We start from the raw sequence: 27,500 nt of genomic DNA, 5'->3' as shown, positions 1-27,500 counted from the left end.
GATTTTTACAGAAGAATAATAATATGTTTCTATCTGCGTTTGTTCCATCGGTGTTCGGGTTTTTAACTTTCCAGGACCGGTCTCGGAATTTCCCTGATGTAAATTTGAAGCGTAGGTCTTGTTTTGCTGTAAATGTAAATTTCGGTACTTTACTGAAAGGTGTGCTTCTCAAAGCGAGGTCCAGAAAGCACGGCAGCCGGAGCGCGGCTGTAGGACTCGAGACGTTCTCTGTACCGACTTGGACTTGTTTCTGACTGACTGACTGCCATTTGTATTTGGACTTGCCTCGCTAAATCTGGTTCCGGTCTCATCTGAGAGTTTGTAAAAAATATTGTTTGGGTTTTCTTTTCGCGCGCACAAACTTTAACCGGACGGAATTCCTGCTTCTGTAAAATCGCTTAATCATTGGCACAATTAACGAATGAAGCCAACATGTAAAGGCCTGGGCTTGAAACAAAGGATTTCTCAAATTTGACTTAGCTTCACCTCCATTAAGACTCGATCTTGACTTGACTTCAATGTAAGACTCGATCTTGACTTGACTAACGTTCTTAAGACTCGGTCATGACATGGCTTCGACCTCCTTAAGACTCGATCTTGACTCAGTCTTGGCTAGTCCTTGTCTTGGCCTTAACAATGCAGTGTAGACTATTCGGGATGTCACGAGAACTGATACTTCGGTACACTGTCGGTACCGACATTCTTAAAACGTGAAGAATTGTTTTTCGGAGTAGCGTAGGTACCGTGGTTGCGATTCTTCCGGAACTGAAGGGGGCAGCAAATACGCGTAAGTGTTTTAGTCCGTCCACAAGCGGTAAAGAAGAAGAACGCCTACACGCACACAGGAAAAACTACAGGATTAGCGTAGCTTAACAAGCTTAGCTCGTTTTAGGAAAGCTCGTTGAGCGGAAAGGTAGCGTTGCTTTCCGCTGTGCAGCCGATGCTATCGTTCATTTCAGACAAAGCGGGGAAACACCTGGAATTTGGCGAAGCACCTGAAAGACGGTCCTGTATTATGTTTGTTTGAGGCAGCTGGCATCGTAGCCGTGAAACCAGCTAACGTTATGCTCCGTGTAATGTTAGCGATAGCCAGTTATTTCTTAACGACGCTAACGCATTGCAGTGTTATAAACTACCTCCGAATGGGCCACCACGCATCGCCATTCAGCCCGTGTCCTGTCAGCAACGTGTAGCCTCATGTCACTAATAATTATTCAAATGCTCATGCTTTTAATAAATCTTTTCATCCTGCCACCATATCAGTGAATTTAAACTAAAGCATTCAGAGTACAAGGTGTGTGTGTGTGTGTGTTTAGGAGTGCATCTTAGCACTTGTTATTAGCATTTAGCACTGTTCTATTAGTCATCGTCAGACAGCGTTTGATATCTAAAATGCCCCCGTCGCTCTCTGTCAGCCAGAGGAGGATGTCCTCAGGAGTTTTTTCTTTTTAATTTATTATTATTTTTTTTTAAACCACACCGTGGTATCGACTATCACGTTCTTTCGGTGGTATCGGTACCGACTACTAGATTTTTGGTATCGTGACATCCCTAGTAGACTACAGCTCTAGACAGGTGCTCTCATCTTTTTTATTTTTTTATATATTTGTTACCACAGTGACACCACAAACCACCACGGTCCATTGTTCTTACAGTCATCAGCCTATTTCACTGGTTGCTTGATTTTAAAGGGTTTAATCCAAACCTCAAAAAAGTGTGTATATACGTCAAATCCTATAAATAATGTCCACTTGGCCATCTAGAACATCTGAATAATCATCATACTATCTGAACAGCTGGAACATGTTCAGACCAATACATTTATTACATTTACTGATTTTCTGCTTTAGAGTTTTGTATAAAACGTTAACGTCTCAGACTGGTTCTTCACTCAGACGGAAGCTTACAACGCTAATGTCATGATGTATATTTTAATAAAAAACGATTCCGGTTCACGAAATACCCTTACTGGAATATTATTACATGCCTTTTACAGCAGAAACCCATTACGTGACTACAGAAGATGTCAGATTTCTAAACAGCATTTCTTTCATCCATAATAAATTTGAAATAACACCCAGAGCGCTGGAGAGACAGACAGAGAAACAGACAGAAATTGAGAGAAACAGAGAGAGAGACAGACAGAGAAACAGACAGACATTGAGAGAAACAGAGAGAGAGACAGACAGAGAAACAGACAGACATTGAGAGAGACAGAGAGACAGACAGAGAGAGAAACAGAGAGACACAGGCAGACAGAAAGAGAGACACAGGCAGACAGAAAGAGAGACACAGACAGACATAGAGAGACAGATACAGAGAGACAGAGAGAGACATGCAGACAGAAACAGACACAAACAGACAGAGAGAGAGACGCAGAGAGACAGACACAAACAAACAGACATAGAGACACGCAAACAGAGACACAGAGAGAGAGACACGCAGACAGAAAACGACACAAACAGACAGAGAGAGACACGCAGACAGAAAACGACACAAACAGACAGAGAGAGACACGCAGACAGAGACAGACACACGCAGACAGATAGACACAGAGACACGCAGACAGAGACATAGAGAGAGAGAGAGAGAGAGAGAGAGAGAGACACGCAGACAGAGACACAGAGAGAGCGAGAGACACGCAGACAGAGACACATGCACAGAGAGAGAGAGAGCGCTTTAACTGCGTTACTGACCGTGCACAGTAAACGGTTAGCTTAGCATCCGTCTAACAACAGGTGATGTGTTTACCCGTAATGCCATGCTAGCTAGCTACCTAGCAATAACACCTCTTTGTTTCTGATTGATTTAGCCATCAAATACATCGAAATCCACCTAATAAGATCATAAACTAACCACACAGCACGAGTTACTATTAAACAAATAAAATAAACACCGCAATATTTTCACTACCTTTCTCAGCTGAATCTCCGACGAGCTTTCGGAGCGGAGCAAAAGAATTGTGCGGAAGTGCCTCCGTGGGCGTCACCATTTTTCCGCCATAGAGACGCCTTCGACACGCCCATCCTGGGTCATGTCTCTACGCTCTGATTGGTCATTGTCCCTAGTCACGCCCAGTCGCGTTTCGCAATGGTAACCGGGGGAAATTCCTCCTCGCGGTAATGTAAACAGCTGCGGTTCACTGATCAGCGAGCCAATAGTGTGCGTCCTTTTCCAGATCATTAGCATATTTAAAGAGACAGTGTCTCAGGCGTCACAGCTGCCTTTTTCCGTTTTAATAGGATACTATAAGTGTTATTAATGATGTGTTTCTTAATCTTTTTGCACCTCTTTTCAATCTAATAAACAGATTAGATTAGATAAATTAAACAAACAAACAAACAAACAAATAAATAAATAAAACACAGGGTAATATTATTATAATCCTAAAATGTAAACTATATAATGAATATTTTATTTATTTTTTGGAGTCATGATCCATGGAGCACTTAAATCACTAAATATTGAGCTTTAGATTAGATTTATAACTCTAATATGAACAAACTACTACTACTACTAATAGTAATAATAATAATAATAATAATAATAATAATAATATTTGTGGCTATACATCATTTTGAGAACGAAAGATATAAATATGAAAATTGTTTCAATTCCTCATTTTCCCATGAGTAATTTTATTTCTAGAGGTTATTTGACCTGACCAACTCAAATACCTCAATTAAAAACCTCTATGAATGTCACTTTCTGAACACTGGGGTTTCAGTATAACATTAAATCTACATTCTGTTGATCTGATGCATGTTTGATGATCCATGTTCAGAGGAACAGGGAGAAAGCTGGATTAAGTAATTCCTCAGTAACTCCGATAAGGGATGTTGTTATTTGGCCAAGAAGCTCGTTCCCAGGAAATTTCAGAAGTGACGTAAACGTGTAGAGCCCACTATTAGTCAATAGTAAATTATTTGAGAATTTGTCACCATTAAAAATATGAGCAGTAAAAATAACACACTATAATCATTATGTCAGGTTAGATTTGTGATCACCACCTTGTGCTGTTCAAGTCACATAACAATGCACATAACTCAAGAGATTAGACCAATTGATTAGATTTTTTTTTTTTTTTTTTAAATACACAGCTTCAAGTACACGTCCATTCCTGAAGACATGCTGCAACATTAATTTTGTGGAAATTCCTCTGAAAGTTCCTCTGATGTTACTTAGTAATGATTTATCAGTCCTAATAAAAGCGCTACAGACTACAGAAACTTTTTTTTGTTGTTGTTGCATTTTTTGAACTAATTTCCACATCTTGAACCGCATCATATCATTTTTGATGATTATCCTGTTAGTAAACACATTTAGCCTTAGTATCTTTTTACACCAGCCCAAGGTCATAAACAGTATGGATGAAATTTGACTGACTTTAGCTTTGTTTTACTTTTCTTTTAAATTCACTTGCCATATCTGTGGCCTTGTTTCAAACAGTTTTGTGTGTTCAGACAGTTTTGGTCACATTCGCATTACTATTTCTGTTTGCGTCTCCACATTTGGGACTAATTCAACCTTCAGCCAACATAAAATAACCGGCTAATATTTTTGAAGAAGTTCAACTAGGACTTTTCAACTGAAAAGAAATGTAATTAATGAACTCTTCTTCTTTTTTTTTTCTTTTTTTTTTACGTTCAAATGTCATCAAGGACCAATTTTATAGTGCACTGATCTAAATCTAGACAATTTGTAACATCCTTTAACACCCTAAAGTTCCTAAGTGTACTGTCATATGATTTCCATTAGCTTAAAATGTCAGCAGTACAGCATGACTTTGCAAAGCTCTCTTTCAAAGCCATGTGTGAGATGTCACGTAAACACTGACATCTGGTGGAGTCTGATCACAGGTTACGAAAATAAAAGAGAAAAAGAAAAAGAAATCTGACAAGCAAAAGTGTATTATAACACGTTATGCCTCTGAAACTGCAGATGAGAGCTGAAGTAATCATGTATGACATCATGTACAATATTAACATGTGAACAAAAGAATAAACACGTGAAAAATGTGTGAATCACGTTTAGCATGATAGGAATTCTCTCAGCTAAAACGTTTTTTTTTTGTTGACTGGTATAAAAAAGAAAATGCTTATCTTTAACTGATGAAACTGTACATTCGACCGAATACTAACATGCTACTTTACAATTTTTTAGTTCAAATCCATAAGACTCATGATCCAGTAACGCGGAAAACGATGCAGGAGTGAGGTGTGTAAGTCTGAAACCATCCATCAACCAAAATCTGGACTTTATAAACTAACACTGATTGTGGATTTCAAGCCCGCAGTAGCTTTCCATATGTATAAATACTGCATAAAGCATAATACTACTTTATATTTACATAATGAACTGATGAAATGGGGTTGTTTTTTAAAAAAAAAAAATAAATCATAGCAATTACATCATGTGCTGAGCTTCTAGTCTTCACGCCCTTTACATTTCTAACCCTTAATAACACTAAATATAATCTAGTAACTCCACCCAAGACAGTGCAGAACAATGAAGCTGTGAGTGAAAAGGGTGAAAATGTAGAGCGACTCTACTGTAATATACTGCTCCTTTAGGAGGTTTAGTACATTAAATACATCTGTAGAGATTTAAACACAGTGGCATTTCAGTATATCAGTCTATATCATGCATCTGAAAGATCTTTCTGTTTGTTGATTGTAACTCAATGCCAGGCTTTCCAGTGACATTATTTCTCTGTATAACTGAGGCAAAAACAAGTTTCAACCTTGCAAGCATCCCCCTACACCAATTTTCTCATCACAACATTGACTTTAAAAACCAAGAAGTAGAAAGAAAACAGTTTGCTGTTAGCTATGGCTATACAAAAGCTGCTGTTGTATGTCTATTACTAACATGACAGGTAATGGGTAATGTGGTGAGTGTGTAGTTTAGGTAACACTCATAATTGCTATAAAGATATAGTAGGAAACTGACCATAAAGCACCACAGAAAGAACTAACTTAAGTGTGCTTTATATATATATATATATATATATATATATATATATATATATATATATATATATATATATATGTATGTATGTATATATATATGTATGTATATATATATATATATATAGTACTATATTCATACATACGTACATACACAATACATATACATTCGTACACACACACACACACACACACACATATATGTATATATATATATGTATATATATACATACACACATATATACAGTACTGAGTTAAGTACTATATTCGAATAATACTAGACTATAGTGAATGTAAATGGAATTGTATCTCTATTAAAGAGCCAAGAAAAAGTCTATATAACTTCAATTTGTATTCATAACACACACACACACACACACACACACAAACACAAAGACAAACACACACAGCACTCACCTCCTCGAGCCCCTTGCATCCGTGAGGCGTATTTTAAGGAAACTGGTGGCACTGGGGAAGTGTTAGCTGTGCTTTTCGACAAAAAGGGGGAATTCCCACACAGTGGTAGGGCCCTGATATTTTTTAAGCTCTAAAAGAAAAAGAAAAAAGGAGGGGGGACCTACTGTTTGCTCAACAGTCTGCCTGGTTAAGTGTTAACACAGTGTGTGTGTGGATCAGCATGGGCATACTCCACATTTATCATGGTATGGTATGACTCCAAGAAGGAAACATTTACCATAACAGCCCAAGGTTGAACCCGTTTGTCTGAGTGGATTATGCATACTGACTCTTAGTTCTGTGCAAAATTGAACATGATGCCTATTCCAGTGCAAGAAAGATAGAAAGTACTTGAACAAAAGCTCCAAAAGCACCAAATTAAATACAGTAAGTAAATTATTTTCTATAGGTCTTTGACAAGCAGATGGTTCAGGAATGTAACTTCATTCAGAGCGAATTTAAAGTCACACATTAACCGGCTTATGTTTTTGGAAGCACTAAGAATGACTCCTACTAAAATTAAATGAAAATAAAACAAGCCACATTCATTGTAAACGTCTTGAAATGCTAAGCCATTATTTTCACAAGAAGTATACATATTATATGTATTTCTTGAACAAAAGATCAAAAGGTTAAACAATAAAGACCATTTTTCACAGCCTTCGTTGCTCACTGCTCCTATTTGACAAGGGTGCCAATATTAGTGGAGGGCACTTTGTATGTATGCATGTATATATATATATATATATATATATATATATATATATATATATATATATATGTATATATATATTTGTGTGAGTGAAGTAGAAGATACTAAAATTTTGTTGCACACTTCTTTTTTTATTTCTCTGTGTGTGCATGTGTGTTTGCAGGCATATAGGTCAAGCTGAAAACACAATCCTGATGGTTTATTTGCGTTTTTCTTTCTAATCGCACATTGGTCTCGCTGCTGCTGCTGCTGCATAATCAATGCTGTCTGGAATGTTGGCCCAGTGCAGGGGATTTCCTAGGCTCACAAGTTTTTTTTTCTTCTTTCCTCTTTTAACTCAAAGATGGTCTGACAACAGCATGCACACACACACACACACACACGAAAATGTGCACTTGAGCACACATGCACATACAAACACAGATGCAGATGTGAAGGGCCTCTTTGATACAAAAGTCAAGACTAAATGTGCCTCAGAGTTCTGTTCAGCACTGAAAGGCATGTTTCTACCGAACTGGAACGAACTCTCCTGTAGTTAAATCAAATTTCATTGCTCTTATGCAGATAATGAAAATGTTACTTGTTGTGTTCGATGGTACAGATATTAGAGCTGTATGGATCCGCCAAAACCTGAAACAGGATCTTACATTACAGCGCAGACATTATACTACTGACATTACAGTACTGACATTACAGTGCAGACATTACAGTACTGACATTACAGTACTGACATTACAATAGTGAAATTACAGTGCAGATATTACAGTACTGACATTACAGTGCAGACATTACAATACTGACATTACAGTACTGACATTACAGTGCAGACATTACAATAGTGAAATTACAGTGCAGACATTACAGTACTGACATTACAATAGTGAAATTACAGTGCAGACATTACAGTACTGACATTACAGTGCAGACATTACAATAGTGAAATTACAGTGCAGACATTACAATACTGAAATTACAGTGCAGATATTACAGTACTGACATTAGAGTGCACACATTACAGCACTGACATTACAGTGCAGACATTACAGTACTGACGTTACAGTGCACACATTACAGCACTGACATTACAGTGCAGACATCACACTACTGACATTACAGTACTTACATTACAAAGCAGACATTACAGTACTGACATTACAGTGCAGACATTACAGTACTGACATTACAGTGCAGACATTACAGTGTACACGTTACAGCACTGATATTACAGTACTGACATTACAGAGCAGACATCACAGTACTGACATTACAGTGTACACATTACAGCACTGACATTACAGTGCAGACATTACAGCACTGATATTACAGTGCACACATTACAGCACTGACATTACAGTGCAGACATCACACTACTGACATTACAGCACTGACATTACAGTGTACACATTACAGCACTGACATTACAGTGCAGACATTACAGTACTGACATTACAGTGCACACATTACAGCACTGACATTACAGTGCAGACATCACACTACTGACATTACAGCACTGACATTACAGTGTACACATTACAGCACTGACATTACAGTGCAGACACTACAGTACTAATACTACAGAGCAGACATTATTGTACTGACATTACAGAACAGAAGTACAGACATTACAGTATAATGTCTAACAATACTGACACTCAACCACAAGGAAATTTCACACAGTTATAATGCTGAATAATTTCAGATTTTTCCATTATGTTTAGAACAAAAGATGAATTGCAGCAGGGAATTTCCTCAGGTTAAAGCACCTCCTTCTGCTTCCTCTCTGTCAGGTGCGAATGTAGATAGACGTGGTGATAGAAGAGAATGTAATGGTAAACACATTGCATATGGGGAAAAAAAGATTGTAAGCACAGACATTAAATATGAAAGTATTTAAAGTTGTAGCAGTACGGTAATATACAGATATATTAGTGCAGTCAAGATGTAATTAAGTGCAGACATTGCGCGCAAATACATGAGATAGAAAAGTCCAGACGTTACAGTGCAGTTATCAGGTTCATCGTAACTTATAAGGCTGTGGCTCGTCATAAAAATGGTTTATATGACAATTTAGCTTTGTACAATTTTCCACTTCTGCAAAAATCCATGCAAATGACTCTTTACACCAATTCACAATGAGCACACAGACCACACACACACACACAAGAGCAAACAAACAAAGTATATAGGGGGCCTCTTTTTTTTTTAAAGGGTCAGGCATAATCTACACGGTCAGAAACGTTAAGTATCATTAAACATTATGACTAGTGAGGTTATTGCTCTGAAATACTTTGTGATAGCACAGACCTTTATTTAGTCACGTTTATTAAGTATAACACTGCATTCACAAGCTTAGCACTGACATAATAATGGTCTGTTAATAATGAAAAACGTGAGAAAATGTCTAACAACGCCGATTCTCAACCACAAGGAACTTTCACACAGTGATCATGTTGGATAATTTGAGATTTCGGCATTACATATAGAGGGGGGGAAAAAAAGATGAATTGCAGCAGGGAATTTCCTCGGGTCAAAGCATCTCCTTCTGCTTCCTCTCTGTCAGGTGCGAATGTAAATAGAGGTAGTGATTGAAGAGGATTGCTCTGCTTATCTCAGCCGTGAGTGCAGACAGAAACAAATCCCCACTGATAAGTTGTGTGTGTGTGTGTGTGTGTGTGTGTGTGTATACTATATTTCAGTCATGGTAAAATGGAGATTAGCACAAAAGCTAAACTAATGCTATTCACTTTATACTTCTTGATATAAAATTGCAACATGGGAGATTTTCACAGTGACTGAAATTCCCAAATGATGCAGCTGGGAAATAGTAATTTCACAACACATATAGTTAGTAGGGGCTAATCTAAGTATTATAGCTAATCCACAACACAATAGTACATGGACACCTGACCATCACGCCCATATGTTGTTCTTCCCCAAACGGTTGCCACAAAGTTGGAAGCCCACAATTGTATAGAAATGTCTTTGTGTGCTGTAGCGTTACAATTTCCATTCACTGGAAATAAGAGGCCCAAACTTGTTCCAACATGACAATGCCCCTGCGCGTAAAGCGAGCTCCATGAAGACCTCGACCCCACTGAACACCTTTGAGATGCACTGGAACTGGAGTCTCCTCACCCAACATGGCTGAATGATCACAAATCCCAACAGCCACGCTCCAGAATCTAGAAGAGTGGAGCTTATTATAACGACAAGGAGGGGACTTCATTTGGAATGTGATGTTCGACAAACACATACGGGTGTGATGTCCAGGTGTCCACAAACTTCTGGCCATGTAGTGTATTTTATTGGACATATATCCAAAATGTTGACGCTTTAAATAGGCTGGTCATTTGGTTGGGTCAAGGTTGGGTGTCAGTGTTGGGCCACCATAATTTTGTCCATCGGGCCACCAAGGATGACGCTTTCACTCACCTTTAAATCCACCTGGTTAACACTGGCCCAATGTCAGACATTCAGTTACTGTAGGTCATGGTGAGGTGATGACGTCATTTTGTTTGTTGGGTACATGCTACATTGGACTCTCTCTCTCTCTCTCTGGCATCAGCCTCTACGTGTGCTACGAGATTTCGCATCCTACCCTCCTCATTCCCAGCACCACTGTATAGATCTGCTACAGGGAGGTTTCTCCTTCTGTACCCTATGCAGCAGTACCATGCTTCTCTACATCTCTATGTATTCATCTCTCTATCTCTATCAGAGCAACTACAATTCATACTCGCTCAATAGCAAAGATACGCCAAGACCCAACCTACTTCCACTCCATTCATATCAATAAAAGCTGTTAATCTCATTCTGAGAGTTGTCATGGCTGAAAAGTATTTGTGATTTGTGGCCAGCATTCCCAGGAAAGACCGGGTGACATTTCTCCAATCTTTAACTGTCAGGTTTCTAGTCTGTGCCTACTGTAGTCTCTGATTCCTGTTCTGTGGTCTTCTGCCGTTACCGCCCAACCACCTCAACGATCGAACGTATCGTGTGTTCTGAAAAATGACAGTATACTGTATATTTACTGTATATTGATTTTGTAGGGTATTACGGTAGGGCCTTATTTTACAACATTACAGTTGATTACAGTTTACCTACTATTGGATAAATATATAATAATAATAATAATAATAATAATAATAATAATAATAATAATAAAATAAACATGTGTTACATCGAATGAAATACCTATATCCTTGTATTTAAAGGTTTCTTCACCGTCCACTCTCACATGCTAATGTGACAGTAATGGAGTTCATTATTAAAAGTGCAAGTAGTTTACGAAGCAGTTTCCGTAAGCCGAGATCGGTCTGACTGTTGAAATTAGACAAATCAACTGCATAAACAAATATATATCATGTGCTACAAATGTCTAATTAGAGTGACTCAGATCAGCCTTATATTAGGCTCTAGATTTTTTCTCCCCCCAATAAAATAGAAAGTCGCAAACAGTTCTCGGTTCACATCAGTATTTCTTACTTAGATTTGGCAAGTGTAGAGTATTTAACGTGCAGATATAAACTTACAAACTTTCAGGTAGCAAAATTACACAGCTTTGAAATAGTTAAGAAGCCGAAATCCAGACATACACGGTACTGTGCGAAAGTTTTAGTCACGTGTAATGAAATGAAAATGCTTTCAAACACAACGAAATGAAATATGTTTAAATATCAAAAATAACCGTGAATAGACAGTAAACAACAGAAAATTTAATCAGATCAATATTTGCCTGTAAAAGTGGTCTATTTCTTACAGTCTATTAACTCCTTTTGTTTACTGACATAACACAATTTGTTTTTTTCTTTTTTTTCTTTTTTTTACAAAATGAATGCTTTAGAAACATAAGGTTTTAGGATACAGATGACATAAAATAAAAATCGAAGGCAAAATTTCTAGCGAAGAGCTCAATTTCTGCACAGTACTGTGTGTACATGCATGCACACATACGTATATACGGTTTACGTGTGTGTAGATCTACTTGTTAGCATAAAATTCCCACGTTCATGTTTTTAGCAATTCAAATGTGAGCCATTTACAGTACGTGGCACTAAAATGCCAGATCCAAATTTTACTGTACTGTATGTGTTGATGCCTGGCTACAGAAATAAAGTAGACGCATGTTTCACTTTACGTAGCTTTATGTAGCCCTGTCAGTAGTCGTTAAACAAAAGAACGAAACTTGACAGCAGTAGGATCGAGGGTTTTTTTTATTTCGTTGTTCACGTTAGTGAGACGTTATTCTGAGCTTGATTACTTAAAAGCACTGGTGGATGGAGGAATTACGCTTCAACTCCATCTTCACAAGAAGCCAGAGGATCTCATGAAATCTACACACGAAAGAGTAAAACTGTAAAAAAAAAAAAAAAAAAAATGATAATAAAAACACTTCACAAGACACAGTGAATAGGGCAGGGTGGAGCTGGGGAGTGCGCAGGTCAAAGGTCATTTGGCATAACTGTGGCGACGGCGGTTGCAGCACATCAGGTTAGGTGATAGGAGACGGGATCATGGCGTAGCGTCTGCTGACTCGACACGGCTCAGACTTCTAATCCTCACCACCGCAAAGGATTAGCAAGGTTTTACGGTAATCTCCTGACGTGTCTCCCTGGAAACACGACATTAGTTCAGTAAAGTAGTTTAAAAAAAAAAAAAAAAAAGAAAAACGTTGATTTTAGTTGTGGTAACTTGTTAAAGCACAACAGGTGAAGCCTGTAAAGAAAAAAACAGCTTTATAATGTTTTCGTTCTTATACATATATAGTAAACATATATAGTATACATATATTTTTTACTTTTTACGCAATGATAAGTTTGGCAAATAAAATACAGCGTACAACATTTGCTTTCCAGAATTTTTCCACTAAATCTGCAGATGATTATATAGTTTCAGTTTTGACATCTTGTTGTTGTTGTTGTTGTTGTTGTTGTTTTATTGTAAATTGCTGATGTCATTTCAAGCGAGGATATGAATATTTGAGTATCTATTTCTTTAGGAAGGAAAAATTGTGCACATATGAATTTTCACAGAATTCTTTTTTTTTTTAATAAGAATAATCAATCAATCATACAATCAATCAATCAAACAAACGAACAAACAAATAATACGCAATAACGTTTGTGAACGTTTCCAGTCCTCCAGGCCATTTTAAAACATCTAGTGACAGTAATCCAGGGCTGCTTGCTGTTAGAATAATGTGAATAATTATGTTCTCGGTCATTTCTAAGTGAGAATGGAGATATACAGTACAGTCTGTACATCCTTTAAAGAAAATGCCACTTGTAAAAATGGTCAACTTGTGTTTGTTAAGATATTATTAGTGTAAATAAAGTCGTCATCTTTTTCTTTCTCCTACCTCACGGTCGCTTCATTGCATTATGTCAGTGCTACACTTGCATTTGCATGCCCATTAGACACTAAGTGCATTTCATTTGCTTTGTACTTTGTATCTAAATCGAATCTGTTTTACAGTGCCCTCCACTAATATTGGCACCCTCGGTAAATATGAGCAAAGAAGGCTGAGAAAAACTGGCTTGATTGCTTAACCTGTTGATATTTTGTTCAAAAAAAAAAAAATTCACAATAATTCTCTGGTCTCACGGATATCAACCAATCGCAAACGCAACACAGGTTTATGAAAAAATATCTTTGTTAAATATAGGTGTGCAACATTTACTGACACCCCTATGAATTCATATGAGAAAAATATATTTGAAGAATTTTCCCATTGATATTTTACATTTTTTTTGTACACCTGGGTGACTAGGAACAGGAAACTGTTCGACCATGACTTCCTGTTTCACAGGGGTATAAATATGAGGTAACACGTAGGCCGGATTCCCTTAGTCATTCATAACGATGGGTAAGAGCGAGGAATATAGCTGTGATGTGCGGCAAAAGGTTGTTGAGCTTCACAAAATGGGGCGTGGCTATAAGAAAATAGCACAAGCATTGAAAACGCCCATTTCCACCATCAGGGCAATAATTAAGAAGTTCCAGTCGACTGGAAATGTTATGAATCGACCTGGAATTGGACGTGTGTCTATATCGTCTCAACGCACTGTGAAGAGGACGGTTCGAGTGGATAAAAAATCTCCAAGGATCACAGCTGGAGAATTGCAGACGTTAGTTGTGTCTTGGGGTCAGAAAGTCTCCAAAACTACAATCCGAAGTCACCTACATCACCACAAGTTGTTTGGAAGGGTTTCAAGAAAAAAGCCTCTACTCTCATCCAAAAACAAACTCGAGCGTCTTCAGTTTGCAGACACTACTGGAACTGCAAATGGGATCGGGTTCTATGGTCAGATGAAACCAAAATAGAGCTTTTTGGTAATGAACACCAGAGGTGGTTTTGGAGCACACAGAGAGGTAGCCGTATGGAAAAGTACCTCATACCCACGGTTAAATATGGAGGTGGATCTTTAATGTTTTGGGGCTGTTTTTCTGCCAGAGGACCTGGACATTTTGTTAGGATACATGACATCATGGACTCTATCAAATATCAACAGATATTAAATGAAAACCTGACTGCCTCTGACAGAAAGCTTCAAATGGGCCGTGTTTGGATCTTCCAGCAGGACAATGATCCAAAACATACATCACAATTACAGCTGCAACAACTAATCGATAAAATTGCTAATAATCGATTATGAAAATTGTTGTCAATGAATCTCATTATGGATTAGTTGGTCTGCGTACGGCACGGGGGAGATTTACTCATTACGTTACTTCTGTTCCGAAAACACGCTTCGGAGAGTGAATACTAAAGTTGTGTATATAATGCATAGTGTATACAATTACACTATGCATTATATACTCTACCATCTAGTGTGTGGGTTTTAGAAAGGTAATATCATGTCAAATGGAACACTAGCGGGTTTTTTTTTTACTAACCGGAAGTATAAGCCGCTATATGGCGTCATAGCACGTAATGCGACGCCGCTAGCTTTAGCCTAATACCCAGAATCACCGTACATGACTTTCTTTTCTCTCCATGACCATCAGACGGGACGGAGGCGAAATCGTCACGTGACTGAGGAACAAAGTGTGCGACCTCCAAGTCCTCTAAGGCAGTGGAGCATTTTATATTTAATACAAACGAAAAAATGCTACTGAAGGTTTGCTCCGACCCACCCGATTAATCGAAAAAAAGAAGAAAAAAAATCAAGACAAAAATGTTTTACTGACCACAAAATCAAGGTCCTGCCATGGCCATCCCAGTCAGCTCATTTTAAAGATATTTCTTACTTAGATTTTCTAATTCTAGGTACTTGAACTTGAATTTCATGAAGTTTAACCAAAAATGATAAAACAGTGGTTGGCAGTTTAGAGTAAACTAGCACCTCAGTGTACTGTATGTATAGTGGATATAAAAAGGCTACACATCCTGTAAAAACGGCAGGTTTTTCTGATGTAAGAAAGCAAAACCAAGATAAAATCACGTCAGATCTCCCCCCCCCACACACACACACATCTGTAATGTGATATAGCAACAAAATTCAGGTGAAAAACAAAAAAAGAACAAGTAATAATCTGGTTGCACAAGTGTGCATACTGCTTTATAATGGGGCATGTGACTGTGCTCAGAATTAACCAAACACATTCAATCTCACGTCCAAAAGTAATTATTATACACATGTCATCAATGAAGTGGTTCTGATTAACCCCAAATAACGATCAGCTGTTACTGTAGGATTTTCCTCGCAGCTCGGTTTCATCTGACTGCTGAAGCCATGGTCGACAAAGAGCTTACAAAGCAGGTACAGGATCTGACTGTCGATTGGTAATGATCAGGAGAGGGGTACAAAAGAGTTTCCAAAACATTAGATGTACCATGGAACACTGTGAAGGCCATCATCAACAAATGGGGAAAACGGGACACATTACAGTGACATCACCAAGAACAGGACGACAGAAGGACAAGAAGAAAACTTCTCAGGGAGGCCGACAAGAGACAACATTCAGTGAGCTGTAGGAATATCTGGCAAGTACTGCTCACTCATTGTATTGTATGGGGGGGGGGGGCAGGATGAAAAAAACACCCAAGCCTGCTTAACTTTTCCCAAAAGATACAGTAAATACAGTCACCCCAAACCATGTGGCAAAATATGTTACAGTCTGATGAGACCAAGGTAGAAGTTTTTGGGCATAATGCTAAAAGATATGTTTGGTGCAAAAACAAGATCATCGCTCATCGCTCAAAAAAAAACAAACACCACCATACCCACGGTGAAGCATGGTGGTGGCAGCAGCATGCTATGGAGCTGCTCTAAATACCGATCTACTGTGGAGAAAAACCTACGGGCCTCTGTTGGACCGGTAGAGACGAAGAAAAGGTTCACCTTCCATCAGGATAATGTTCAGAAACCAAAAAATTCCAAGTCAACACAGGAACAGCTTCAGAAGAAGAAGATCAACATTTTGGAATGTCCCAGTTAGAGCCTAGATCTAAATCCTATCGAAAACCTGTGGAATGACTCGAAGACAGGAGATAGCTTGCAATTTGATAGACCTGGAGCATTTTTGCAAGGAAGAGTGGAATAAAACTGCTGCATCAGGATGTATCGAGTTGGTAGACACTTACCCAAAAACTACAGAGTGCTGTATTACACACAAAAGAAGCTTTAACAAAGTGTTACTTAAAGGATGTGCACACTTATTATACAACCAGGCTATTGTAAAGTCTTTCCTTTTTTTCCCCTCCTAAAATGTTTCTGTTTGTTTTTCAACCTGAATTGTGTTGGTTGCCATATAACCTTCTTCTCAACCCTTTGCTAGCGTACATTTTGAGTCACAACATCTTATTGAAAAATGTGTTGAACTTAATCCAGCCTCACTGAGTCATCGCTACCGCTCGGGTTAGGTATGTTATGTCAAAAACATTCACTAAATGTCTCTTGTGCCTTGAAATTGTGTGCCTTTTCAGTTTGCCTCCTTACAGGAAGCTAGCAACAAGAAAGTCACTCCAGACATCCGCCTCTGGGTTTTATTTGACTTTTTCTAAAAGATTTTGGTATTTGGTAAACGTATTTATACTTTTACTGTGAAGTGGCTTATGGCCTATACAAGGCCTATACTAAAAAAAAAAAAAAAAAAAAAAAACAACAACTGGGGTCTGTTAAAAAAAAAAACAAACCTTGATTGTTGTTATTATTGCCAGTTAGGAATAAAAAAAATGCAAAGAAAACAATTTTCCATTGCTTTTTTTTTTTTTTTTTCTTGATGAGCTTATTAAAGGTGAAAATCTGGCAAAAACGATTCGAAAAATGATTTATCGTTTAAAAAAAAACAAACAAACAAACAAAAAAAACCCGCTATTTTAACAGGGGTGCGTAGACTTTTCATATCCGATGTATATGCTGTATAAAATGTATAAAATTAACATTTTAAGTTCAAGGAAACATAATTAAGGTCTTGTTATTTGTTCACTTACTGTCAAATTAGAGACTGTTCACGATTTTTATTCATAAATATACAGTATGTAGTGGTACATCGCTGGAGGTAGGTTAAATGAAAATGTCTAACAATCACATTATTAGTTGTGGCAATGTACAATGAACCTTTTCTTAAAAGATTGTTAGTTCTAATCCTTCATGTTATCTCTTCGGGTTCTAAGTGGCGTCAATGACTTTATGGTTGAATATAGATAGTTAGTTATATGTGTACCTTAATAGAAAGTGTTACCTATTGAATGTATAGAATACTGGAATAGAGATACAATGCAAAAAAAAAAAAAAAAAAAGAGATGCGATGACTGCAATAAACATCTACGTAGTGTGACTTTTCACCCTGGTTTAAAAAAATGGATGGTAAGTCATAACACAGCCTTTGTTTTGTCTCTCCAGGGAAGTTTTGTCTGCATGTAAACACACAGGCGTGTAGCAGCTGCGAAACACTCTGCACAAATAGTTCCTGCGCCATCTGCCAACTGAAGACGTATATATAAAAGTTTTTGTTTTGCTTTGTTTTTGCAAAAGATGTCTGTGACATTCACGGGACTATACAGGATCAAACCGGTTTCGCGGCGCTTCGTTCGGACACTCTTTTGCACGTTTTCAAACCCCTATCAGTCAGAAACCCATTTTAAACGCAGGTTATTATTTATCTTCAAAGGGAGTTTTGATGGTGGAGCCGGTGTAGACCTGTTAGAGCGCACTTCCTGTCTCGGCGCTCTGCACCAATCCGACGCTGCACGCTGAGGAAGTTGAACGCACTGGGGAAATTCCTAAACAGCTGAGCCGAGCACACACACCGCAGAAACCTGCTGTGCTCTCCGTTCCACCCTCTGCTTCAACCCCAAAGAGGATGTGCAACGTTCACACATGCACAGAACAGGACGTCTTGCACAAAAGTCCTTCATTCATACATACACAACACACACACACACACACACACACACACACACACACAGAGAGACACACAATTCTGAAGAACAGGGACACTTACAACCATTGTTTCTACCTGGATGAATTCGTGCAGCGAGGCATCGTGAGTGTCCTTGAACTCTTTGCGGATGTTGAAGAGGTCGATCTCGGAGCGAGACACCATGATGCGGATGAGGGCTCGGTCGTCCGTTCCTAGGCCCTGCAGAGACAGAAACAACATGGTCGCACGTTTATTTTATTATGTGAATCTAAGGAAACACATTGAGGTTAAAGGCTTGTTTACAACATGCCGAGTTAATACCCAAGACCACATAATCCACACACACGACATGACCTTTAGTGGCTTGAAATGCAACATCCTGTGTAGCCTTGAGGGCAATTAAAATATTCCATACCAGCTAAGTAGCGTGTGTATTAATATCACAATAAACATCCTTGCGGTGTGTGAGGCCAATTTCACATGTTCAAAATTATAGCGTCGCAGAGATCTTCTGCCATGATTAAGAGTTACACGTTTGTACTTGAAATCTGATTGCTGTATTAGATTTCTGATTGCTGTATTAGATTTCGGACTGCTGTATTAGATTTCTGATTGCTGTATTAGATGTAATATACAAATCAGCTCAGAATACTTAAGCAACTTCCTGAGCTGTTCCTCATTCCCAGATTGCTGCGACATGACGCATTGGAAGGATTTTGGTTGACGTGACATGATGTTTAGGGCATATATTTTGGTTATAATGTAAAGTTTTAGCCAGTTTTAGCATCATATAATTTATGATGCAATGCATGTGAAGGGTTTTGGTTATAATGTAATATAATGAGTAGGGAGGGGGTTTGATTACAACAGGATGCATTGGAAGGGTTTTGGTAATTATGTTATGAAGGGATTCCCAAACGTTTTGGTCAAACGACCCCGAATGGGCATTATGAATATTCTGGGACCCCAAGCTTTCTTTGACCCCAAGGTTCCTGTGAAATTTGAACATTTTATTTTGTCAGTAACATACAGTAGGCGTAACATAAGTGACCAAAAGTGACCAAAATATTCCTTGCACTGGCTTAGCAGTCTAGTGGGAAGGGTGAACTTGCATTTCTTGACCCACATGTTTTTTAAAAGTATGAAATGCATTGGGAGTGTGTTAGTTCTAACGTGATGGATTGGGAAAATTTTGGTTCTAACGTAATGGATTGGGAAAATTTTGGTTCTAACGTAATGGATTGGGAGCATTTTGGTTGTAATATAATGGATTGGGAGCATTTTGGTTGTAATATAATGGATTGGGAGCATTTTGGTTGTAATATAATGGATTGGGGGTGTTTTGGTTGTAATATAATGAATTGGGAGCGTTTTGGTTGTAATATAATGGATTGGGAGCATTTTGGATCTAATATAATGGATTGAGAGCGTTTTGGTTCTAATATAATGGATTGGGAGCATTTTGGATCTAATATAATGGATTGAGAGTGTTTTGGTTCTAATATAATGGATTGGGAGCGTTTTGGTTGTAATATAATGGATTGGGAGCGTTTTGGCTGTAATATAATGGATTGGGAGCGTTTTGGTTGTAATATAATGGATTGGGAGCGTTTTGGTTCTAATATAATGGATTGGGAGCGTTTTGGCTGTAATATAATGGATTGGGAGCGTTTTGGTTGTAATATAATGGATTGGGAGCGTTTTGGCTGTAATACAATGGATTGGGAGCGTTTTGGTTGTAATACAATGGATTGGGAGCGTTTTGGTTGTAATATAATGGATTGGGAGCGTTTTGGCTGTAATATAATGGATTGGGAGCGTTTTGGTTGTAATATAATGGATTGGGAGCATTTTGGTTCTAATATAATGGATTAGGAGCAAATTGGTTGTAATATAATGGATTGGGAGCGTTTTGGTTCTAATATAATGGATTGGGAGCGTTTTGGTTGTAATATAATGGATTGGGAGCGTTTTGGTTGTAATATAATGGATTGGGAGCGTTTTGGCTGTAATATAATGGATTGGGAGCGTTTTGGTTGTAATATAATGGATTGGGAGCATTTTGGTTCTAATATAATGGATTAGGAGCAAATTGGTTGTAATATAATGGATTGGGAGCGTTTTGGTTGTAATATAATGGATTGGGAGCGTTTTGGTTGTAATATAATGGATTGGGAGCGTTTTGGATCTAATATAATGGCTTGGGAGCGTTCTAATCATTCTAATCAATCTAGACTGTCTTTCTCAAAGCACTGCAGCACAAAGATCATCATTAAATGGTAGATACAATGGTTAAACAATGTGTTTTAGCTTGGGAAGCATTAAACAGTAGCTCAATGGGCCTACTTGAACTTGAACTCCATGACTCATACGAGTCTGACTCATAGTAGTCAGACTAGATGGTCTGACATCAGTAACTTTGTCACTCCAGTATACTCTCCAAAAGTGACTCTTGCAAATTTGTCAGCTTCGGAGGAGATTATATACCGCTAGGCCTTGACTGAAATGAAAGGTTTGATATGATTATAGTGACCCTGGTCATACCTTCATGGCTTTGTACAGACAGTCTGCAAGGTAAGATGGCTGGTTCTTCACGCTCCGCACTAAAAGAAGGAAAGACAGCAATGTTGCGAAATACTGACTTAGATGAAGAACAAACCAGCTGCTTTTCACTTCATAGTCCAAGGTTTTGCAAGAAGATTCTTACCAATAGCAAGCATGGCATTTTTAACGTCCCCAGACATCTCCTTCTTAATGATCTGCTCAATGTCCTTGTTGGAGCACTTGACGAATTCCTGGAACACTGTGGGGAAAAGACCAGGAATTAGCCATGTTGTTATAATATTACCACCCAGAGAATAGGGCCAAATTATACCTTCTCAGGGTCGTATTCAGAGTTGGTGACTTCAAAAGAGTTAGATTATTCATTACAGCGGGAAGGTTACTCATATTCAGAGTCGAGTTACGCACACGTTATGCACAGTCGATTTTCTGTGCTCCCCATTCATTAAAACTTGAGATCCTCAAACACAGACTTTTCTACTGAGTGTCTGTTCTCCTTTAATACAGATAACACTGGATATTTTGTGGGAAAAAAAGCGCTACCTTTTCTCAGGTGAGGGAAACTCCTTGTGCACAGGATGCCCATGAACTTATCAATCCTCTCATCAGAGTCAGCATTGCACGCATCTGCCAAAGCCTGAAAAAAAGGAAATTCTGACACATGACCCCCTATTCTGAAGTGGATTTCTCAAAAATTCTCTCCTTGCTAATAATAAATACACGAAAGCTCTATTAGAGGCCTTTCGGCATCATATAAATAGATCCCACTAGAATTTACCCATCATGCATGATGACGTTAATGTTCTAATAAGCGCTGCCTTTAAGGAAGCCTTAACTTCAACTTGCTTCCCTTTTTTCAGCTAAACTTAGAAGTATGACATCAGTTGGACCCAAAATTAACTCAGCCGGTTTCGAAACACATATCTGTGGTGTTTTCCAAACACCATCTACCCCACAACATGCTAACACAACTAAGGTCTGTGAAATCTTTCATGCCCCACTCACTTGGGAATCTTCCAAAACCTTGGCCATGTCAGCTGGACCTTCTTCGCGAGCTCCCTGCATACACACGGGGTGTAATAAATTCATCACAGAGAACCATTAAAAAACGTTTACCTTGTGTGTGCATGTGAGCTAACGGCTAACCTGCGCCAGGGAAACCAGGATGCGACAGAAGTGTCCCGAAGTGTCCGAGTGAAGGTCGTCTTCCAGACTCTTCTTAAAGGCTGCGGTGGGAAACCAGGGGTGAAATGTAAACACTTTCTGCTTTCTGAAATGTAAATGCTTCTAAGCAGCATTTTAAGGTCGGTATGAGGTTCAGCAGACTCTGAACTCTCTCTAAAGATCATTTTAATGATAATAGTAATAATAAGAAGAAGAAGAAGAAGAAGAAGAAGAGAAAGTGGGATTTATTTGGTTCACAAGATCAATAAGTTTCCTTAGTGAAAATGTCTAGACTTTGGATTTAAAATTATGCACTAACATAGAATATGAGAAGAATGCAAGCAGCAGCATCACATGCTACTGGTGCCTTGTGCTTTAATACTGTTTTTAACACACATCTGATTGACGTTTCCTCTTACGGGAATCCCCGCCACCATCTTACACCATCTTACTTTATCAGCGCAAGTGAAGTGTGGTAAATGAGGGCTCGTGAGAGAGAGTCAAAATATCCCCGATATCCCCAAGAATGCTTTGCAATCTGATGAATTTCTCTGCCAAATCAATAAAATATTTCAAATCCACCTCCCTATAATCCCCGACGAGACTTCCACTTATAAAGAGCTCTTGCATAATGCACATTCGAGCATTTATCTATTTCATTTTTTACCTTTTATTCACTTTTACGATTGATATCAAAGTTAATACAAAATTATCCTAAGTATTTGAGATGGTTCTCAAATACTGAAGATTTAAAGAAATAAAAAGAAATAAATAACACTTCTGCAATCATCTAAAAACCTACTGTAGGCTGTGATAAAGGGTTGCATGAACATTTCCGTAATGTTCGTTTTGGTCTAACTGGGAACATTGTGCTCGCAATATGTGTGTTTTTAGAACATTGCAGGAACGTTATTTCTATAACGTTACAGACTTTCGAAGATTGTAACGTTCATCTAACCGTCGAAGAACATCTCGAAATACCTTCGAGATCGATACCAATGTTATTGCAACGTTACCGCAATGTTCTAAAAAGGTTTGCTTGATAATATTATTTTGCACACACAAAATTGCCAGTTAGACAAAAACGCAACATTGTGAAAATTTTAACGCAGACATTCATACAAAGAAATATCTTGCAGTAACGTTGTAGGAACGTATATATAAACGTTATGTAGGAAACGTTCACCCTGAAAACATTGACGCAGACCAATGTGTAAAGGCAATGTCAGATATTTCCTTCCGTAGAACGGTCGTGGATGTAACAATGATGGATGAGTGTAGATAGAAGGGAAGTGGAAACATGACATAATGTTAGTGGATAATATATATATATATATATATATATATATATATATATATATATATATATATATTTTTTATGTAGCTCCTACAGAGTCAGGTTATGGATCAACACAATTTTGTCTTTTTAAACTAAAGCACAAACAAAGAAATGGCAGTAACTGCATTCTTACTCTAAGAAGTTTGATAATGTTAGGTAATGCTGAAATGCTGATACTTAGTTAGCTAACATTATGCTAGCTATCAGTTTCTCATTTACAAAAGTCTTTGAGCTTTGTGGTAGATATTACTGTACATATTGTACATGTTGGTTTCTTCATTTCCTTCTTTTAACACAAAGCACTTTTCATTATTACGCAAGACGAAAATGTACATTTCATTTGAAACATTCTTCCAGCTTTTATATATATATATATATATATATATATATATATATATATATATATATATATATATATATATATAGAATAGAGAAATGTAACGGAGGTTTGGAGTCATAGAGTATACACCGGAAAAGTGTTTTTTTCCCACCTCCAGACAGTCATAGAATCCAACTGGCCTTTGCTTTGCTTCATCTTCATTCACATAAGAGCAGACGATTTGTGATTTTCAAAGAAACTGGTAGGGATTGGATTGGGATATTTTAAACACATTAACACATAAAGCTAACATGCACCTAAGTCATGATATTTAGATTTAAAATGCGTAACTCAATACAATTCGATTTGACTTTATTTATAGAGTCCCTTTTAACAAGGGACATCGTCACAAAGCAGCATCACAGAAATACAGTGTATCAATTGCAGATGTAAATTTGACATTTATGAATTTATCCCTAAGTGGAAGTATTTAGTATAACTTTTTTTTTTTTTTTTTTTTCATGGAAATGGGACTAAGTGTGAATGCAAGAATTCATTCTGAATTACACTCAGGTAAAGTACAAATTGTGGCAATGTATACTTATGTATACAGTAGTAACCATGTACAGTAGGAAGTATCGTAAGAAAGTACAATTACATAACTACTTTCCACCCCGCAGACGAGAGGTGCAGCTTCTGTATTATGTGATATGAGATGGTTTATAATGTATTGAATTTATTGAATGGATCTCATCATCCTTGTCAGTGTTTAATCTTACTCGTGTCGATTTTTTTTTACTTTTACTCTTATTTGTGACATCCCTCTTATTTAAAGCGTATATATATATATATATATATATATATATATATATATATATAATTGTGTGAGGTTTCGGATGCTCTATACCATAAACCAGCTTGGATCAGCAAAGAATTCATGCTGATTTCAGCAGGGTTTTTTTCTAATCCTAACCCCCCGCAGGAACTGCATCTATACGAAACAGCTGGTGTAACTTCGCCGCTTTATTCCACTAGCTAATGTCCATTTAAAGGAAAACTCCACCATGAAACACAGTAAATGTATTAATATAAAAGATTTTGTCACGTGTGTAGTGATTCTGGTTGGTGCTCCTGTGAGAAGTCAGAGGTTGTGCGTTGCTCTGACGTCGCAGGAGGACATTGTCAACGCAAGTGCCGCTCCAACGGCATATTTAATAGTAGAAAACAAACGTTCAATGACTTTTCAACTTTCAAGCCTTTTCTCAGCTTTATCATTCAGCTTTGTCCTGAAAGTGGCCACTCACACACGTCACTAGATGATACCCATCATTTCCTGATTCATAAAGGGAAGTGGACAGGGGTGTGCTCGAGACTGTAACGCCTCAGAGCTGCGAGGAGTTAGAAGTGTGTGATGCTGCCCCCTGGAGGATGTTACTAGTGTAACACATTATTTATATGACGACGCAAACGAGCACTTGGTTGCTTCTGCAGAAGTAAGCACCGAGCCCGGCTCTCTATCGCACACACACCAGTTGTCTGGTCCTGGTCTCAAGCAGAAGTTCCACCAATTTCTCCTCAGCCTTCATGTCTCACCTTTTCGATAGGCAGCACACATGGCATTGAGCTCCGGATTGTTCCTCGTCACCAGGATCTCAATTAAGGCTTGCTCATCTGTTCCAGCACCCTAAACACACACACACACACACACACACACACAAGCAGGATCATTACACTGAAGGAAATAAGATGAAAAATGACGTCATGCTATAATTCATCTGGATGTGAAAACGAATGCAAAGTAATTCACATCAGAGTTTTATAACGCACCGCTTGATGATTAGCTGAATAAAGTCAAAATCAGAGACTTTATCACGCATTCCCTCTCAGCACAACCACAGAGAGCGCTGTTTTCACGTAGTTTTGTTTTTCCTTCTCGTCTGCCTTTGTTTTTACATTCCTTGCTTTTTATTTCTTGTTCCTGTCTCCACCCCTGTCCTATAACTGGGTTGTTACCTGATTGTCTGCACCTGTTCTGTGTTTTTCGGTCTTTGATTGGTTTGTTTATTTGTACCCCGCTCATTCTTTGTCTCATCGCAAAAATATTACCACGCCGTTTGGAATGACGGCTTTTTCAGGCTCGGGGGTGTTTAAGTTCCAAAGTGGCCAAAAAACATGGACACCTCCCTCCATGAAAGCATGTGTTTTGCTAGTAACAAGCTAGCAAGCTAGTGATTACGAGTCACGCTGAATCAAAAAACAAATGAAGCTTTTGATAAAGAAAGAAATGCAGATACTTATTTTATTTATTTATTTTTTAAAAAAGTTTTCCTCAATTGAACAAATTATTTTAGTTCAGAAAAAACTACAAAAATTACTCTTTTCTTTGCTTGTTCCGTCAACGGTAAAAATCATTTCCAGCGAAACTGATGTGTCTACAGTACGTATGTCGACGGTAAACGCTCATTTGCAGTCGTGATGCGAGATTTTATTTACCGTCGATGGTGTTATTTACATTCTTGTTTTCAAGCTCCCTGTTTGTTGTGTAGTATTTTACTCATCCTTGTCTTATGAATCGTTCAAGTTTGTTGCTGTCTGTCTGTGATTTGACCCCTGCGATGGACACAGACTATGACTGATTCTTAGATCGATAAAGCAGACGTTGAATGTCACATGACATACGAAACACCTGACCTTACACCTTTAAAGTTAAAAGCACACGATAACAGTTCAAAACTGAGAGGATTCGTGACAGAGAGGAAGAAGAGAGGAAGCGGGACAGAGAGAATTTCTTACATGATAGAAAATTAAGGGAGTCTCGGGGGTGGCAAAACTTCCTATTTCTAGCCAACGTAGGGTCGGAGCTGTCTATTCTATTAGGAAATGTATAAGGCGGTGGCTCTGCCGTACCTCCATGGCCTTCTTCATCATTTTGGCGTCGAACTCGGCCGGAGTCATCATCAGGCCCATGATGAGACGGCACAGGTTCTTGGAAAGCTCCGACTTCAGGTCTGCCATGAGGTCCTGCAGAGAGCCGGAGATAATAATCAGCATACCCGAACACGGCAGTGACACGGCATGAGGACAGATGCTGCAGCGAAGAGGACGACTCACCCGGCCCAGCAGAGACTTGAACACCTGCCTGATCTCCTGCCTCTGAGCGTTGCTCCTCTTGGTAATGATGTTAATGATGGTGTCCTCGTCGGTTCCTGAACAAACACACAGGAGTGTGAGGGATTGCTTAGGACGTTAGGAGCTGATGTTTCCTTGCTCTTAAACTCAGTAATCCGAGTCCCACATTACAGCAGACCAGAATAATTACCGGCCACTGTATCGCGATCATATAACTGTTTAAGGAGTCCCCCCGCCCCCCATTTGAAATTTTAAATCATTTACTTTAAATCCTTAATTGAAACGTCTCAACAAACTGCAGAAAATAAAATCTAAGATCTTACTTCTAATAAGACGTATTATCAGATCATTATTATTATGAGATTAGATGATAATTACAAGGTTAAGCTTATTTTTAGAAATTATATTAGCATATAACTTAGCTTTTTTTTCCCAGCATTTATTCATAAAAAGAGAGACAGAGAACACAATGAGAAAATTTTG

General features: G+C 38.2%; 2 protein-coding genes across 8 annotated transcripts in view; both read right to left on the bottom strand.

Moving 5' to 3' along the window:
- tnip1 (TNFAIP3 interacting protein 1) overlaps positions 1–6,468 on the bottom strand; it is a 35,095-nt gene extending 28,627 nt beyond the window's left edge. For 2 of the 6 annotated variants that reach the window (XM_053642234.1, XM_053642236.1), the window contains exon 1: positions 2,914–3,118. The gene's annotated coding sequence lies outside the window, so the exon portion shown is untranslated. Of the gene's footprint in view, positions 1–2,913; positions 3,120–6,386 lie in introns of those variants that run through there. The other 4 variants (XM_053642235.1, XM_053642238.1, XM_053642237.1 and 1 more) reach the window with 4 other exon arrangements.
- A 5,864-nt stretch (positions 6,469–12,332) lies between these two features.
- The window catches only part of anxa6 (annexin A6), a 43,322-nt gene continuing 28,154 nt past the window's right edge, over positions 12,333–27,500 (bottom strand). The window contains exons 16-25 of one of the 2 annotated variants that reach the window (XM_053642231.1): positions 27,000–27,094; positions 26,796–26,909; positions 25,482–25,572; positions 22,213–22,292; positions 22,072–22,125; positions 21,610–21,703; positions 21,212–21,307; positions 21,049–21,107; positions 18,586–18,723; positions 12,333–12,748 (exon numbers count right to left, since the gene is read on the bottom strand). In XM_053642231.1, the coding sequence (XP_053498206.1) occupies positions 12,689–12,748; positions 18,586–18,723; positions 21,049–21,107; positions 21,212–21,307; positions 21,610–21,703; positions 22,072–22,125; positions 22,213–22,292; positions 25,482–25,572; positions 26,796–26,909; positions 27,000–27,094 (881 nt within the window). In that variant the 3' untranslated portion in view covers positions 12,333–12,688. The remainder of the gene's footprint in view (positions 12,749–18,585; positions 18,724–21,048; positions 21,108–21,211; positions 21,308–21,609; positions 21,704–22,071; positions 22,126–22,212; positions 22,293–25,481; positions 25,573–26,795; positions 26,910–26,999; positions 27,095–27,500) is intronic. The other variant, XM_053642232.1, reaches the window with a different exon arrangement.

The sequence above is a fragment of the Ictalurus furcatus genome, chromosome 14, assembly GCF_023375685.1.
Source record: "Ictalurus furcatus strain D&B chromosome 14, Billie_1.0, whole genome shotgun sequence".
Taxonomy (NCBI): Eukaryota; Metazoa; Chordata; class Actinopteri; order Siluriformes; family Ictaluridae; genus Ictalurus; species Ictalurus furcatus.
The sequence above is the reverse complement of the archived record's forward strand: the minus strand, read 5'-3'. Positions and strand labels throughout refer to the sequence as shown.